This window comes from Raphanus sativus, chromosome 4, assembly GCF_000801105.2.
Source record: "Raphanus sativus cultivar WK10039 chromosome 4, ASM80110v3, whole genome shotgun sequence".
Classification (NCBI taxonomy): Eukaryota; Viridiplantae; Streptophyta; class Magnoliopsida; order Brassicales; family Brassicaceae; genus Raphanus; species Raphanus sativus.
Window position 1 is genome coordinate 35,234,484 of NC_079514.1, and position 18,368 is coordinate 35,252,851.

General features: G+C 36.8%; 3 protein-coding genes and 1 long non-coding RNA gene across 6 annotated transcripts; 3 read left to right on the top strand and 1 right to left on the bottom strand.

Annotated features, from left to right (window-relative positions):
• Positions 1-4,192: 4,192 nt before the first annotated feature.
• Positions 4,193-4,774, top strand: LOC130511328 (E3 ubiquitin-protein ligase RSL1-like; the record flags this gene model as incomplete). Its single annotated transcript, XM_057008257.1, has 2 exons — positions 4,193-4,445; positions 4,655-4,774. Coding segments are annotated over exons 1-2 (351 nt in total), but the record flags the coding sequence as incomplete, so codon positions are not given.
• A 3-nt stretch (positions 4,775-4,777) lies between these two features.
• On the top strand, positions 4,778-11,811 carry LOC130510401 (uncharacterized). 3 transcript variants are annotated; one of them, XR_008944041.1, is made up of 7 exons: positions 4,778-5,040; positions 5,163-5,339; positions 5,649-5,707; positions 6,349-10,249; positions 10,384-10,548; positions 10,858-10,916; positions 11,558-11,811. It is a non-coding gene; the product is annotated as an uncharacterized LOC130510401 (long non-coding RNA). The 3 variants fall into 3 exon arrangements; XR_008944040.1 differs by having other exon boundaries at positions 5,175-5,339; positions 10,372-10,548; XR_008944039.1 differs by having other exon boundaries at positions 5,175-5,339.
• Positions 11,812-11,893: 82 nt separating this feature from the next.
• Positions 11,894-12,771, top strand: LOC108850816 (E3 ubiquitin-protein ligase RSL1-like). The gene is given in 3 exon segments (XM_057008258.1): positions 11,894-12,056; positions 12,058-12,504; positions 12,624-12,771. Coding segments are annotated over 3 exon segments (744 nt in total). The 5' UTR covers positions 11,894-11,907.
• A 1,958-nt stretch (positions 12,772-14,729) lies between these two features.
• LOC108854803 (ATP-dependent zinc metalloprotease FTSH 4, mitochondrial) lies at positions 14,730-18,137 on the bottom strand. The gene is made up of 7 exons (XM_018628468.2): positions 17,979-18,137; positions 17,696-17,777; positions 17,331-17,600; positions 17,022-17,258; positions 16,812-16,936; positions 16,247-16,723; positions 14,730-15,979 (listed from the first exon to the last, which is right to left on the bottom strand). Exons 1-7 carry the CDS (start codon positions 18,003-18,005, stop codon positions 15,038-15,040), a joined length of 2,160 nt encoding a protein of 719 aa, XP_018483970.2. The 5' UTR covers positions 18,006-18,137; the 3' UTR covers positions 14,730-15,037.
• Positions 18,138-18,368: the final 231 nt, after the last annotated feature.

Here is an 18,368-nt window from a genome sequence, read left to right on the forward strand (position 1 = left end):
AGAAAATTAACGTTATTTCAGTTTGAAATGACATCTTACATATGTTGGTATGAAATTTATTCTAGGAATAAAAATATGTTTTTCCACATAAATTTCAGTAATGATTTCTACTTCAATAATCATATTACATAGATCGAGTTATTAATAATATTGTCCATTCCAAAATAATTCTCTTTGATTTAAATTCTTTAGTAGCATGAACTACAACATTGTATTACAAATTCGTTATCCTTTATTTAAAATTTTTAGTAGCATGACCTACAATAGCATAACCAATTTTATATGTCGATAAAAACAAACGCACATAAGCATAACCACACATAAACAAATAGTCACATTAACTTCTCCCGTTAACTTACATACAACAACATATACAAAAGCTTATATATAAATGTGGCAATAACTAATGTACAACACATCATGTCAATTATATATATTTTTTAAAGATCAAAATTAGTTTAATTTGAAAATCAGGATATCTAATTTATTCCTCAATATGTGGGAAAAAAATTAAAGCGAAGATGTAAAAGAACATGCAGAAAAACTCTTTTAATATTTTTCTTTTATCTCTTATTATCTTTGGTCTCGAGGTATGAGAATCGACACAACATAAGAAAATTTAATCACATATATAGATGTGAATAATTGTATTTCTTTTTTTTTTGTTTATGATTTTTAAAAAGAATATTAACTATTTAAATAAGAAAGTTGAATATTCAAAAAAATATTTGAAATAATTATTTCGCAAATTTTTTTTGTCTCAGATTTGGAGAAAGGAAAAGTACTTTCAAACATAAATTTAACAATTTTCTTATGTTTAAAATTATAGAAGAAAAAAAAATTACTATCAAATATTAATTTACTATTTTTGTTTGCCGTTTGTGTTCTTCTTAGACATCTTCGTCTTTTTCTACTATATATTTATCTTGATTATCAGTACTTTCTCGATCAGATTGTATTGACCTGAGAATTTTGATCTTCGGTTGTAAATCCTGCAACATTGTTGAAAAGTTAAAAAAAATATTGGAGAATTTATTTTGTTAAATAAAATTATTTTTAACAGGATAGAGTAACACAATTCTTACCAATTTCTAAGTTGCGTCGCTGTAAGCTAAGGACCCTATAGTTTGTAAAGTTGTGTTAGACAATAATACTTCATATAGAATAAGTAGAATTTGACTTTTAAAACTTACAGTATGATTTAGGTTGTCGATCCATGTTTGAAGTGTAGCTGATGTTAGCCGTATATAAGGTTCATCTATAAGCAACTTCTCGATCATAGCAATCTGTTCATCATTATATAGAACGTTTTCTTTTATTTTTTGGTTAATGATTTTTTTAATTTGGATTTGAATAAAGGAAAATTAACATTAAGCAGTTTTTTTTTACAATTTTTCTTTGTTTTAGATTTTAAAAAGGATAATTACGATTAAATATGTTTTTACATTTATCTTTTTATGATTTTTAGAAAAAGAAAATTAGTGTTAAATATTGTACAAATTGATTTTGGTATAGAATTTGTAAAAACGAAAAAACAATTATTAGTTAAAAAAAATCATGAGATATATTTTAACACATGTCAAATTTTTATAAGGAAAATTACTATAAAGAATTTTGAACAATAATATTTTTTATTATCTTGATTATATCTTAATATATATATATAATATATATATATTAACATTATACAGACTTTTACATTTTTTGGTCTAAGATTTTTTAAAAAGGATAATTACTAAATAAGGGAAAATTAGTATTTGTAAAAATCGGTTTTGGTATAAGAACGAATATACTATTACTTTTTAAAAAAAATTGTGCTAATATGTGATAATTTTAGTTCTTTTTGGTTAATTATTTTTTAATTAGGATTTGAATAAAGAAAAATTAACATAAAGGAAAAGTAGTATTTGTACAAATCGGTTTTGGTATAAGATTTGTAAAAACAAAAATTACTATCAATTTCTTTTAAAAATTATATTTTCTTTATGATTTTAGAAAAATAAATAAAAAGATAGTTATTATTAAAAAGTAATTACCTTGTTTATATTTCTAAATATTTATTATTAATTGTGAAATAGTTTAACACATGTCACAATCTAAAATATATAATTGCCACAAGATATGAGCACTCATATTTTTTTGAAATTCATTTTTCTAATCACAACCCGATTTTTCAAATCTAATATCTGCAACAAATTTTCTAGGATTATTATCAATAGGTAATTTTCTGTTAAAAAGTTATAAACTTTACATTGATAATAACATATAAGGTTTCTAAGATTTAAAAAAAAAGAAAAATAGGATAATTACTATTTAAAAAAATATATTTTTAATTAATTTGATTTGCCATGTGTCGCAATCTATTTACTATATAATTAATTTCACCAAAAATCGTTTTTATTATCTTATATATTTATTTTAAATTATGAAGTAGTTTAACACATATCACAATTTTAAATATATAACTGTCATGTGTCACAATCATGTTAATTAACAACTTTGAAGAACCAAGTTTCCTATTAAGTAATTTTAGAAAATTATTAAGTATTTCTAAAAATTTTCTTTTTACTATTAAATCAATTTTAAAATTAATTTATTTCAAAATTCGTTTTTTGTTATCTTAGTATATATATTTTATATCATTATAAATTTTAACCTCTTTAAAAATATTAAAAGGAAAATTACTATCAAATAATTATTTACAACTATGTTTTGTTTAGGATTTTAAAATGGAAAATTACTATTAGATATACTTACAATTACTTTTTTAACAAAATTTGTTTTGTTATTATCTTAATATATATTTTTAATTATAATATAGATTAACACATGTCGCAATCTTAAATTTTTTTTTCTAATGACACATGTCGCAATCTAATATCTGCAACAAATTTTCTAGGATTATTATCAATAGGTAATTTTCTGTTAAAAAGTTATAAACCTTACATTGATAATAACATATAAGGTTTCTAAGATTTAAAAAAAAAAAAAATAGGATAATTACTATTAAAAAAAAAATCTTTTTAATTAATTTTATTTGCCATGTGTCGCAATCTATTTACTATATAATTAATTTCACCAAAAATCGTTTTTATTATCTTATATATTTATTTTAAATTATGTAACACATATCACAATTTTAAATATATAACTGTCATGTGTCACAATCATGTTAATTAACAACTTTGAAGAACCAAGTTTCCTATTAAGTAATTTTTAGAAAATTATTAAGTATTTCTAAAAATTTCCTTTTTACTATTAAATCAATTTTAAAATTAATTTATTTCAAAATTCGTTTTTTGTTATCTTAGTATATATATTTTATATCATTATAAATTTTAACCTCTTTAAAAATATTAAAAGGAAAATTACTATCAAATAATTATTTACAACTATGTTTTGTTTAGGATTTTAAAATGGAAAATTACTATTAGATATACTTACAATTACTTTTTTAACAAAATTTGTTTTTGTTATTATCTTAATATATATTTTTAATTATAATATAGATTAACACATGTCGCAATCTTAAAAAAAAAAATTTTAATGACACGTGTCGCGATCATGTTAATTAGTAACTTTGAAGAACCAAGCTTTTTCACCAAAAATCGTTTTTATTATCTTATATATTTATTTTAAATTATGAAGTAGTTTAACACATATCACAATTTTAAATATATAACTGTCATGTGTCACAATCATGTTAATTAACAACTTTGAAGAACCAAGTTTCCTATTAAGTAATTTTTAGAAAATTATTAAGTATTTCTAAAAATTTCCTTTTTACTATTAAATCAATTTTAAAATTAATTTATTTCAAAATTCGTTTTTTGTTATCTTAGTATATATATTTTATATCATTATAAATTTTAACCTCTTTAAAAATATTAAAAGGAAAATTACTATCAAATAATTATTTACAACTACGTTTTGTTTAGGATTTTAAAATGGAAAATTACTATTAGATATACTTACAATTACTTTTTTAACAAAATTTGTTTTTGTTATTATCTTAATATATATTTTTAATTATAATATAGATTAACACATGTCGCAATCTTAAAAAAAAAATTTTAATGACACGTGTCGCGATCATGTTAATTAGTAACTTTGAAGAACCAAAAGTTTTTTTTTTTTTGTTCAAAGCCTCTTCTCTCTATATATATCAAACTCAGACAAGTAAGAAAACACGAGTATTCACAGCAGATACATAGATGGAGGAAGATGACCCAAAATCCTCCTGCGACATAAGTTCTGAATACTACCGTCTTTACTTCAAGGGTTTGATCAATGAGGAAACAACTACGGTTTTGGCCGGATTTGGAGTTGCCATCTGCGACAAAGAAAACAATCTGTTGTTTCAGATGAAGGGTCCACTACACGGCTCGGCCATCACAGATTTGGAGGCTGAGCTTATGGCATTGAGGCGAGGACTAACTGAAGCTGTACGTTTAGGGATCACTCATATCTCAGTCTACTGTGATTATCAAACTATTTTCGAATTGGTTCGTTTTTTTTTCTTTGCCGTCGAAGGTTCACATGTCTTTACGTCAATTGTAATATGTGTATATATATATTTATATTGTTTAGAAAAAAAACAATATTTATTTTCAGTATTGTAATATATGTTTATGTTTCACGTTGAGTGTCTTAGGTCATGGGGAGATACGTGCTTGAGGAAGATAACATTGTCTTGCTAATGGATGATGTGCAACGCATCAGACAACAATTGGCGTCTAGTATCCCTGTTCTGGTGAACGAAGATCAAACTAAGTTTGTGTAACGACCCGAATTTTTGGTCAGGAATTTTGTTAGCCGGCTAAGGTCCAAGCAATACCAAAGACCCAAGTGTTTGCCTATAAATACCCAATCCAGCTTTGTTTTCTCAGAAACAAGAAAAAGAAATAAGAAAGTTAGAAAAGAGAGAGAGAGTTCAAGAGAAGGAATGAGAAATCTTGCAATTGAGCCACCAGGAGTCATCGCCGGAGCCACCGCACGCCAAGACCACGTCAAGCTCATCACCACCGTTCGTTGTAGTCGGTAAGCGCCGGAAACCGCCATGCATTTGAGTTTAGTTTCGTGCGTTTAGTAAATCGTCCATAACTTTCTAACCGTTGCGAATCTCGTGCATGCAAACCCACCATCGTGTTCCTCTCGTCGAGACGAATCCATAGCCACCAGAATCGTCGCAATCGGAGCTCGGACGAAGCCGTACGAGCCCTCCAAAGTTTTGCCGGAAATCGCCCTGCCACCACCGGACCACCGTTCTCCGCCGCCGGACCACCGCTGATCCGCCGCCGGTCCGCCACTTCTCCGCCGCCGGACTGCCATCGCCGCCGGTAAGCCTCCGCCGTCGCCGCCGGTGATCGTCGCCGGTGACTCGCTGGTGACTCGGTCAACTCGGCCGAGTCAACTCAGCGAGTCAACTCGGTTGACTCGGTTAACCGGTCGGTTGACTGGTTTGACCCGGTTTAAATTAATTTTAATTCGGATAGGGTCGGTTAGAGTAAACCGGTCGGTTATGTCAAATTGATTTCTGGTCAAGGTTTGACCGGGTTGACCTTTGACCAGCGGGTTGACTTTTCCTTAGACACCCGTTTTCACCCGTTCGAAGGGCGTTCTGACTCGGAATTTCACCCTGGTTTCAGATTTGGAGTCTATTTGATCAGTTGGAGTTCATAGATATCACTTCTCTTCATTTGCTAAGGTGAGGGCTTCTCCGTTAAATCCCGAACTAGTTTAGTACTACCATTATGAAAAGTTTAGTTTCGAAACATGATCCGTATCTGTGAATCGAGTCTGTTTGCGAGTCTTGTTTGATTATTATTGCTATTGATTGTTAAACCGGAATTAGGTTAATAGAGGATTCAACGGTTGTGTGAATAGATTGATGCTGAGCACGGTTATATATATATGTATATACATAGTTATGAGTAGGGACTATGTGATGGGCGTGAGTTCGGAGATGTCCGAGATTCGACGCTACGGTGTGATATGGGCGTGAGTTCAGAGACGTTTGAGCTTCGACGCTACTGTTTGGGGCGTGGTGCAGAGACGTTTGCATTCGACGCTACGGTGGGCGGGGGTACAGAGACAGACTGTACTAGCGACGCTTCGAGTATATATTTATATCCTTATAAGGAAATGCGTGGTGCAGAGATTAGCTGTGTGCTATTAGCGCATTATTTGTTGTTATGTGTGGTGTACTAGACGCCGTGTTTGTTTCATGCTAGAGCTAAGCCTACATAGTTGTAGTGCTATGAACTGAGTCAGTGGTTTGCGGTTTAGCATCCCATACCTCACTGAGCGACTCCCCTGTTGCTCACCCCTCTTTCTTTCCCCTTTCAGGTGAGACCGATGAGCAGGAGTAATCATATCGGACTGGTGCTACTATTTGGGCTCGTGGGCTTTATCGTTTTATCGTTTTATCTTTTATCGTTATTGGGCCTTTAGGCCTTTGGACTTATATCGTTTCCGCTACTTCCTATTTTCAGACCTTCACGCTTATGTTGTTATTTATATTTCGGATGTTTTTTTCGGATTTGACTTTATGGTATGACGTGGATTTTATTATCCGTATTATTATTATTATTTTCCGCTGCGCTATTATTTTATCGTTACTATTTATTTATTATTATTTTAATTCCGCAATTATATTCGCCAGACGCGGTCGCGTCAGTTTTGGTATCAGAGCCGTGTTCCGTCCCGGCTCCGACCCGGGATGGCGATCTTTGGAGACTCGGTTTTTATTCGGTTTTAAATCGGTTTTAAATGGTTCTGGGGATTTGGGAATTTTAAAGTGAAAATGAATAGCACCCTTCCGTTCGGTATCGCTCCTCTAACCCAATTTGTCTTTATGTCGATGAGTAAAGTCATCGTCATCCGTTCTCAAATTAACATGGTTCTAGCCATATGTTCAACAGATGGATGGTTTCATAGTTTGCGAGATTGCTTAGGTGCTTATCAGACGAGTTTGGAGATTGTCCACGAGTGGATATGTGACATTCTGCCACTACCCTAACTTCAAGCCATTGTTTCACGAGTTTTTGTTACGTGAGTTTTATGTGATGTGAGGTTTGAGCCATTGGTTGGCATGTGTTGTGTATGAGTACGAGTATTGTGATTATTTTGGAGGGGTTTATAAACTCGTGGAGATCGCTTTTGAATTAGGGTGCGGCAACTTGCGTTGTGTTAATATTGGAGCTACACTTGCCATGCTTGCCAGTTTTTGACTGTGTTTATCATTTCAGAGATGTGACAGTTTGAAAAACTGGCATAGGACATTGGGAGCTAATTATATTCATCGGAGTTGTACTAGTTGTACATAGAGAGGTAGAGTTATTCAAGAATCGTCAGAATTGGAGCTGAGTTTTATGATATCTTTCTTAAGGTGGATTGGTTATCATGGTATCAAATACTGTTGATTTGTCAGAGGGCAAGAGTTCAGATTCTTAGAGTAGAGGTTGTTATTATTGCTTTATGCTGAAGAGTTATTGATAGAAAGGCAGATGGATTTTGGCGACCATTTCGATGGTTAAGGATGATGGACGACATTAGTTGCATGACCTTCTAGTTATTGCAGAATATAGGGATGTATTTGAGGTTTTGTAAGGCCATCACTTGATAGAGGAAACGATTTTTGCGATTGAGTTTGAAACATAAGCCATAAATTTATTGAGTGCCTATCGGAGTTGTTCTTAGATTGATTATGCAGTATTTGCGTGTAGATGCACTAGCATGGTGCAAAGGAGTACGATGGAGTCACATTAGACATGATGGGGTTACCATTGCAGATTTTATCCAAGAGTCGACATAAAGTACTTTGCAAAGGAAGTTATGGATAGGAAGAAGAGAGCCATCAAGCATGTAAACCAGGGAACCATGATTATCACGGGATATGAGATTGATATCAGTAGGCTTTGAAGATTTTCTAGAGGTGGCATTTCAGCAGGAGGACTGATTAGAGAATTTTGGATGAGATGTGAGTAGAGTTTCACACCAGATGTTGTTACGTCAATTACTGCTGATTGAAAGATTTTGTGGATAAAGCTACTCATCAGGAGGTAAGTCTAGCAGGGAGACAAGAACTTCTTTTAGCAGATTAGACTAAATCTAGAAGGGCATCATAGTCCCAGAAGTGAGCAGAAAGCTAGTATGGGAAACCAAGTTATCCCCGTTGCCATCACCGTCATAGAGAGAAGTGTACTAAGTATTTATGTTTGTCGTCAGCTTGGACATATCTCAGGGCTAATCATCCTACGCGCGACTTAGAGTTAGCAACAATTGTATTTGCATTAAAGTTTGGAGACGGTAATTGTGCGAAAAGGAAGTTGAGGCTCATTGGAATCATCAGTATCTAAAATATAGTTTCACTCATTAAAACTTATACTTTGGACAGTACATATAATTTGAGTTGGTAACAGTCTACAGATTGGATATCACGTGTCATTTGGTAAGGTCAACCAAGTGGCAAATGCCTTGATTAGGCACATGAGCAATGTTTTAGGAAACAAGAAGGTTCAAGAACTTACTGGAACACTTGCAAGTTCGGGGATTATGTGCATTTCAGCAGAGGAGGATACAACTCGTTTTCAAGCACTAGACATGCAGATTTACTGTGGAGAGTACACCAAGCACAGGTTAGCGACATGGATTTAATTAAGCAGATCAGGTTGAGAGTTTTGGATATCATACAGTTTCGATCATGATGTGTTTGTATCGAAACAAAGTTTATGTATTGGGCGATAAGCTGTTAAGAAGAAGGATCTTACTACAAACACATCACTCGCGTTTCTTTACCCACCCGAATATCGCCGAAGGGAGCAAAGATATGAAGCATTATTATCCTTGGCAGGTCTGAAAGAAGTTGTAGCTACATTTCATCGAAGAGTCTGGCGTGTCAGATGGTTATGTTGAGGATCAGATGCATGTCATGTTATTGTTGAGCTTGTTTTCGCCAGAGTGGAAATGAGGTTTGGTGATCATGTGGATAAACTCACCAAGTAAGCTCATTTCTTAGTAACTAAGGAGACATACATAAATGATCAGTTGTGTTACATGGAGTTCTCGCCAGCTTTGTATCAGATCGGGAAGCAAGGTTTATGTCTGCATTTTGGAGAGTTTCTCAGAAGGCGATTAGAACAGTGTTTAATTGAGCACGATTTATCACCCGCAGATAGTCAGCCAGACAAAAAAGACCATTCAAACTTTAGTGGAATTGCTCGGGGCTTGTGTCATACAGTGGGAAGAAAGCTTGAGGACATCCACCTCTCGCACATTCTGGTTACAATGACAGCTATCAGTTGAGTATTAGGTGGACACCATATGAGACTCTTTATGGTAAGCCTCACTATACACCACTTTTTGGACAAAAGTGGGGGAGCAACAAGTTCTAGGACCATCAATGGTTCAAAGGAGAGTAAAGCAAATGGACATGCTCAAAGTGCGATTTAAGGAAGCTCATGACTGTCAAAAGAGTTATGCAATTAAACGCTGTGAGGATTTGGAGTTTCAGGTCGACAATCGATTACAACTAAAAATCAGGAAATTTCAAGGATGATCTAAGATTCGGAAGTTAAAAAGATTAAACCGAGGTATTCAAGACCATATACTATTGTGGAGCGGATTGGAACAGTTGATTAAAGATTGGATTTATCAGCAGAGATATCAGACTTCTAAGACGTGTTCAATGTGTTTGCTTTGAAGAAAAATCGTGAGAGAGCCAGAGCTTATTTTGTAGTAGCCGCCAGGTGACTTCAGAGAGAATGTTTGCAACTTATCAGCCAGTGGAGATTATTGATCGTCAAGTAAAAGCATTTCAGGGAATACCGACCATTTTTGTCAGAAGTCGTTGAAAAAGAGTTGGGATTCAGTAGGAAGCCTCAGAGACATATCAGATTGATTATTCAGATGTTTGTTATATTGATATTGGGGCAGTCAACAGATGACTCGAATTCGAGGACGAATTCCTTATTAGTGGGGGAGAATTGTAACGACCCGAATTTTTGGTCAGGAATTTTGTTAGCCGGCTAAGGTCCAAGCAATACCAAAGACCCAAGTGTTTGCCTATAAATACCCAATCCAGCTTTGTTTTCTCAGAAACAAGAAAAAGAAATAAGAAAGTTAGAAAAGAGAGAGAGAGTTCAAGAGAAGGAATGAGAAATCTTGCAATTGAGCCACCAGGAGTCATCGCCGGAGCCACCGCACGCCAAGACCACGTCAAGCTCATCACCACCGTTCGTTGTAGTCGGTAAGCGCCGGAAACCGCCATGCATTTGAGTTTAGTTTCGTGCGTTTAGTAAATCGTCCATAACTTTCTAACCGTTGCGAATCTCGTGCATGCAAACCCACCATCGTGTTCCTCTCGTCGAGACGAATCCATAGCCACCAGAATCGTCGCAATCGGAGCTCGGACGAAGCCGTACGAGCCCTCCAAAGTTTTGCCGGAAATCGCCCTGCCACCACCGGACCACCGTTCTCCGCCGCCGGACCACCGCTGATCCGCCGCCGGTCCGCCACTTCTCCGCCGCCGGACTGCCATCGCCGCCGGTAAGCCTCCGCCGTCGCCGCCGGTGATCGTCGCCGGTGACTCGCTGGTGACTCGGTCAACTCGGCCGAGTCAACTCAGCGAGTCAACTCGGTTGACTCGGTTAACCGGTCGGTTGACTGGTTTGACCCGGTTTAAATTAATTTTAATTCGGATAGGGTCGGTTAGAGTAAACCGGTCGGTTATGTCAAATTGATTTCTGGTCAAGGTTTGACCGGGTTGACCTTTGACCAGCGGGTTGACTTTTCCTTAGACACCCGTTTTCACCCGTTCGAAGGGCGTTCTGACTCGGAATTTCACCCTGGTTTCAGATTTGGAGTCTATTTGATCAGTTGGAGTTCATAGATATCACTTCTCTTCATTTGCTAAGGTGAGGGCTTCTCCGTTAAATCCCGAACTAGTTTAGTACTACCATTATGAAAAGTTTAGTTTCGAAACATGATCCGTATCTGTGAATCGAGTCTGTTTGCGAGTCTTGTTTGATTATTATTGCTATTGATTGTTAAACCGGAATTAGGTTAATAGAGGATTCAACGGTTGTGTGAATAGATTGATGCTGAGCACGGTTATATATATATGTATATACATAGTTATGAGTAGGGACTATGTGATGGGCGTGAGTTCGGAGATGTCCGAGATTCGACGCTACGGTGTGATATGGGCGTGAGTTCAGAGACGTTTGAGCTTCGACGCTACTGTTTGGGGCGTGGTGCAGAGACGTTTGCATTCGACGCTACGGTGGGCGGGGGTACAGAGACAGACTGTACTAGCGACGCTTCGAGTATATATTTATATCCTTATAAGGAAATGCGTGGTGCAGAGATTAGCTGTGTGCTATTAGCGCATTATTTGTTGTTATGTGTGGTGTACTAGACGCCGTGTTTGTTTCATGCTAGAGCTAAGCCTACATAGTTGTAGTGCTATGAACTGAGTCAGTGGTTTGCGGTTTAGCATCCCATACCTCACTGAGCGACTCCCCTGTTGCTCACCCCTCTTTCTTTCCCCTTTCAGGTGAGACCGATGAGCAGGAGTAATCATATCGGACTGGTGCTACTATTTGGGCTCGTGGGCTTTATCGTTTTATCGTTTTATCTTTTATCGTTATTGGGCCTTTAGGCCTTTGGACTTATATCGTTTCCGCTACTTCCTATTTTCAGACCTTCACGCTTATGTTGTTATTTATATTTCGGATGTTTTTTTTCGGATTTGACTTTATGGTATGACGTGGATTTTATTATCCGTATTATTATTATTATTTTCCGCTGCGCTATTATTTTATCGTTACTATTTATTTATTATTATTTTAATTCCGCAATTATATTCGCCAGACGCGGTCGCGTCAGTTTGCTTATAAACTTGCAATGGAAACTGTAGTTTCTGAAATCCGCATAGATATGCCTCCTGCTCAGAAGATGACTTGCCCTATCTGCCTTGATGATGACTTCGAACCTCATCAGATGTTTTCTGTTGCTTTATGTTGCCATCAGTTCTGCTTGGAATGTGTGAAACGATATAAACGTGGCACTGATGGAGGGAAGTGTATTGGGATGTCCTCGTTTTGAATGCAAGTCTAAGCTTACGCTTACAAGTTGTTCCAATCTTCTGACACCTAAACTAAGAGAGATGTGGCAAGAAAGGATCAACGAGGAAGCGGTTCCCGTTGTGGACCGAGTTTACTGCCCAAACCCGAGGTGCTCGGCTTTAATGTCGGGAACTGAGCTCTCTAAATCTTCTGAATCGATGAGAAGTTGCATAAAATGCGATAAACCCTTTTGCATCAACTGCAAAGTTGCATGGCATAGTAACTTGTCATGTGAAGATTACAAGAGATTGGGTCCGAATCCTACTGAAAATGATATAAAGCTCAAAGCTCTAGCGAATCAGAAAATGTGGCGTCAATGTGGAAGATGCCAATACATGATCGAACTATCTTATGGATGCAGCAAAATAGTTTGCAGGTATCATCACCGACACTTATATGAATCGTATTCTCTAGCTTTTTTTATAGTTTTTTTTTGTGGAAATTTGGAATTTGATTATATTTTGGCGTAAATTAATAAACATTGTTAATGGATAGATGTGGATATTCGTTTTGCTACAAATGTGGAGCTCAATGGACTGAAGGAGGTTGCCCTCATCGAGTAAGGGCAATTGCGGCGCAGATTTTTTTGATTGTGATCCTTGTTTTAATTGGATTAGGCATTTTCTTATGGGAAAATCTCTAAAATAGCATTTTTTAAGTTTTTGTCATAAAAATATCACTCAAAAAAATAAAATGACCAAAATAGTATTTTTTTTGTTTTGAAAATTTTAATTTTAATTTTTTATTTTTAAATATTTGAACACATTACTAAAATCATGCCCCTTAACTCTAAACCGTAAGTCGTAAATTAATTAACCCAAGGGTTATAAATACATATTTATCCTTCAATAAAACTTATTTTGGTCATTTTCCTCTTTGTGATGCTATTTTGTGACAAAAACTTGTTTGGTGCTATTTTTGTCTTTTCTTTTCTTATGCCCCCTGTTCCTTCCTAAATAAAATTTTTAGGTAGTTTTGAGCTAGTGCATAACTGATAAAAATTTATTGTACAACTATTAAAAACCTGACTTTTTACTTAAAAATATCATTAAAATATAAACTAAAAATTAGTCAACCAATTACAAATAGACTGGTTACATAGTTTTTAATTAAGGTAAAAATTAGTTAAAATATAAAAACATCATCTATTCTAAAACAACAAAAAAAACTTCATTAAACTTCATCTATTTTAAAATGGATAGAATAAAAGTCTATTACAACTAAAACACTTTTTTCCTTTTTTGAATGTAGTGTTAAATTAAATTTAAAAGAACCAGATTTCCGAGCTCCACTTAATTTTATTTTTTGAATGTAATGTAATGTTAATAAAAAAAACCGCGTATACTTTTTTTGAATGTCATGTAATGTTAATAAAAAAAAAATTGCGTGCTTAAGAGTACCATGCCTGAACCAGATTCCCGAGCAGCTCTAGTTCACCTCGGTATTGTGTCATATCTGATATGGTTCCATGTGTCACGTGTACTGAAAGTATTTTTTCTATAGACACATCCCTCTTACCCTTCAAAATGAAAAACATCCTCTGTTCACATCTCTTTCCTTCAAAGTGTGTAAATGCACCCTCTATCTAAGACAAAATTTCTGAGCGATTGAAAATGATGAGAGGCAGTGAATGGAACTAAGGGAGGGAAGTGCATTGCAGAGAATATATTGAAAATGAATGACCATTATTATTTGCGCACCTTTCAGAAATTTGAGGCGTGTGGGTAGTCTTTTACAATCTCAGTAGCAAGGAGGAGGTTCTCAATAAGTAGTTAGTGATCCTTTTTCAAAGCGGATGAAGCTTGGCAGAATCATTTTTTAAACAATTTGCTATGGTCTTTGATATAACCTTGTAGATTACATTACATCATAGAGTTAGGTCTCTCTCTCTAGTCCATTGATTTTTCATATGTCCTTTTCAGAATTAGATCAAGTAGAGTTGTGTTGACACCTTTTGGTAAAAAATCTTTTTCGAAGGACTGCACTTCAGAGCCAATAATAGTATCTATCCCAGTCAGATTTGCAGAACTCCGAAGTGCATCATTAGCCATATAGAAATAGCACGTTCTTAGTCTCTTCCGCACCAAACATGTCTGAACCACTGACTGATACAAACCTGTCTGAAACACCTCTGTCCGAGCCATTTTTTGTTTGGATCACCTCTGTCTCTCTGACTTAACCATCTCTGTCCTGAAGTCCTTAACTTGACAGATGTTGCATCCATTTACATATACATCCACCTTCACTATTTTACCTTCCAAATGACATATCTTATTCACAACCTCCCAATGGTCAACGTATCCTTACCTCCCAATGGTCGTCATCCGACATAATCTCGTTCCATAAATGTGGGAAGCTCTTCGCTTATGAACTTTGTTACGAAAGCGTTTGCTCAAAGTGTATCGAACAGTAGCTCTGAGTTCTGACACCGACACTATGAAACATGAACACAAACTTTAGAACTATAGCTGTATGCCCTGTATGTAAACTAAACTAAGCTAGCTCAGCTTTGCTTATACCATACTTGCAAGGACTGGCCTTGAACAAGAAGTAGCAGTTAACAAAGGAGATTACTTCTTACTTAGTTTCAGCAAACACAAGTCCTACAAAAGCATGTTCTTTATAGTTATGTTGTAACCTGAAACAGTACGAGCCAAAACTTCTGAGAAGCCTCCCACAAGTTTCCGAATACATTAAAAAGACAAACGAGAGAGAAAATACAAAGACCACTCTGTAGCGAGGTTCAGTGTGGAATAAAGACATTAGTAAAAAAAAAAAAAACTGAATATTTTTAATCTCTCACCAGCCAAGCCTCCCTCCACTGATTCTAAAATACTCTCAAAACAAAGAGTTTATTCCCAATTAAATTACCCCCAGCATACACATACACGAGCCTCCTTTACTTTATTTTAAGACCCGACAGGAGCCATGTCTTTACCTTTGGTTGCGGCCGTTGCAGCAGCTGAGGCGGCGGCCGAAGCCGCAGCTGCAGCCGCTGCGGCTGCTGACGAAGCAGCAGAGCTAGGAGTTGATGGAGGAGGAGGAGGAACAGGCTGGCTTTGCTGCGCAACCACCTCCTGCCTCTTTTTCATCTGAGGAGCGTTGAGATCAGCAAGCAGCTCCTTAATCTGCTTCCCAGACATAGTTTCCTTCTGAAGCAAAGCGTTCGCAAGTGCATGCAGCTCCTTGTTGTAAACCGTCAGGATGTTCCTCGCATTGTTATAAGCCTTCTCCAGAAGAAGCTTCACTTCCCTCTCGATGAGAAGCCTCGTCTCTGTGCTCATGCTTTTCCCGTTATCATCATAGTTATGCGCCACGAGACCAACCTCTTTGCTCATACCGAACTTGGTAACCATCGCTCGAGCGAGCTTAGTCGCCTGCTCGAGATCAGAGGACGCCCCTGAAGTCACCTCGCTCTCCCCAAAAATCAACTCTTCCGCCACTCTCCCTCCCATACAAACATCTAGCCGAGCAAGCATCTGTTTCCTGGAGATGCTGGTCTCATCTTTATCCGGTAGCTGAGAGACCATGCCGAGAGCCATACCGCGAGGCACGATGGTCGCTTTGTGGACCGGAAGAGCACCTTCCGTGTGGATGGCCACGAGTGCGTGTCCACCTTCGTGGAAAGCAGTCAGTTTCCTCGACTCCTCGGATATAACAGCAGACTTCCTCTCGCTCCCCATCATGATTCTGTCCTTGGCAAACTCGAGATCAGACATCGTCACGTCTTTTGCACCGTCCATTGCAGCTTTCAGAGCAGCGACGTTGACCAGATTCGCCAAATCAGCTCCGGAGAATCCAGGTGTTCCTCTTGCTATGATCATTAAATCAACATCTTCAGCCTTAAGTACCTGACAACACACACACACCATGAAGACAGTCAACAAAATGGGGCCTAAGGACAAAAGCTGAAGTATATCAATGTATTTAAAACCTAAACCTAAAACTAGTTCAATAACATGATTCAATATATATATTTGTAATACATAAATTTAAAAGTAATATCAGTACTGTAAATATGATACATAATTCAAATATAAATAAATATTAAATATAAACTAGTTTTTTTGTTCATATGGTTGTGCTAAGGCCAAAAAGTGAGCATAATCTAAAGTTACCTTTGACATGTGGGACTCTAGAATCTGGCGTCGACCTTCAACATCAGGATTAGGCACAACAATATGACGATCAAACCTCCCAGGTCTAACCAGGGCCTTATCCAACGACTCAGGGAAATTTGTAGCCGCGACCACAATAATCCCTTCGTTCTGTTTAAACCCATCAAGCTCAACGAGCAGCTGGTTCAGCGTCATCTTCATGTACTGCTGGTCCTTGGGGTTACGGCTCCCTCCAATAGCATCTATCTCGTCGATGAAGATAATACAAGGGGAGCACTTCTTCCCAGCGGCGAAAAGGTCTCTCACTCTCCTGGCTCCAACCCCAACAAACATCTCTTCGAACTCGCTGCCACTGCAGGAGAAGAAAGGTACTCCTGCTTCTCCCGCGATGGCTCTTGCAAGCATGGTCTTGCCTGTGCCGGGTGGACCGACGAGCAACACTCCCTTTGGAAGCTTTCCTCCCAAACGAGTGAATCTCTGTAATTAAAAGAAGATTTTTATTAAAAAAAATTATAAAGCATTATATTTATTTTTATATAGCAAGAAGAGGGGTGAATTAATATACCTTGGGGTCACGAAGATAATGAACAATCTCCTCAAGCTCAGCTTTAGCTTCATCAACACCCTTTACATCGGCAAATTTGGTGTTGGAGTCCATACTAGGTTGCACTTCTTCATGCAAACCGAGTCCTATCAATATGGTAAAAAACGCAAAGCTAAATTAGAAAAAATGAAAAAAAAAAACAGAAATGAATAAAAAGGAAAACTAAACTACCTTTGCCAATTCCTTTATCCTCGATAAGTGCACCAGCACCAGAAATAAGCAAGAAACCAACAGCAATAGTCCTGAAAGTACTCCAAAGCTGTTCTTTAAAGCTACTCCTCTCGGTGGATATGGTATGGATCGGCGCAGCAGCGGTTCCGAGAACACCATCTTTCGTTCCCTTTCCCAAGTTTCTAAACGCTGCAATATCACCAAACGTCTCTTGCTCCTGAGACGCACCAGCGATACCTAAGAGAGAGAGAGAAAAAAACATTAAACTTGTAGTTATATAAGAAACCAATAACTTGTAGTTACACACACCTCTTTGCAATGTTCGGACGAGCTCGCTGTTATCAAGCCTATCGACTTTGACCAAAGCCTTGATGTACTCGGTGAGCGCAGAGGGGTTGGAATGCATAGAAGGGCTGCTTTCGAAGATTCTGATCACCGCTTCAGGGTCGTTTCTGCGGAATAGCTCTCTCAGTTGCGCGACCTCGTTAAACTCGTCTCTTTCACGCACTCTGCGAACAAAGCTGCCGACATAGCTCGATTGAAACCTGGAAGAAGCTCCACCACCACCACCACCTCGAGCTACAGAAACAAGAGAACCCTCCCCTCATTAACATCATCAATATATACTCCTAGTATAATCACAAAAATAAATAAACAAATAAATAAATAAATACCTCTAGCAACAACTCCTACTCTGGGAAGAGAAGTGTAAGCTCTGACTAGTAAGCTTTTCAACTCCCGTTCATGACTCGAAGCCTGTCATAGATAGTAAGACAAAATATTCAACAATCTTAGACATTTTCTTGTCTAAATTTCAAAAATTAGGTTGCTTTAGGTATTCACATCAACCAGAGTAGTCATAGATACAACAGAGAACGTCTATTGAGACTCTAGGGTTTGCAAAAAAGGATCATCTAAATTGACCAAATCCAAAAAGAGAGGAAAAAAAGAAGTAACCTTGGTGATGATCCGCCTCCAAGCCATCAATCAATCTCCTTTTCGGAATTGGTGTGTGTGATTGAATGGTTCCGAAATCGAACACGAACCTCTTTTCTCCTTTTCTTAGGTTCGGAAATAAATAATTAAAAAAAAAACAATTTGGTCTCTAATCTTAAGTCTTGAAACTGACGGATTCACGTGAGAGGACGGACAATTTGGGTAAATGACATAAAAGCCATTGTGTGATACCCAATTATGTAAAGTTAGTGGGCTTTTTCTGGCGGCCCACACTAGCCGAGGAAATGTTGAAGCACCTAGTAGGGCTGGGCATTCGGGTACCCATTCGGGTTTCGGTTCAGTCCATTCGGGTTTCGGGTTTTCGGGATCAAAGATTTCAGCTCCATTCAG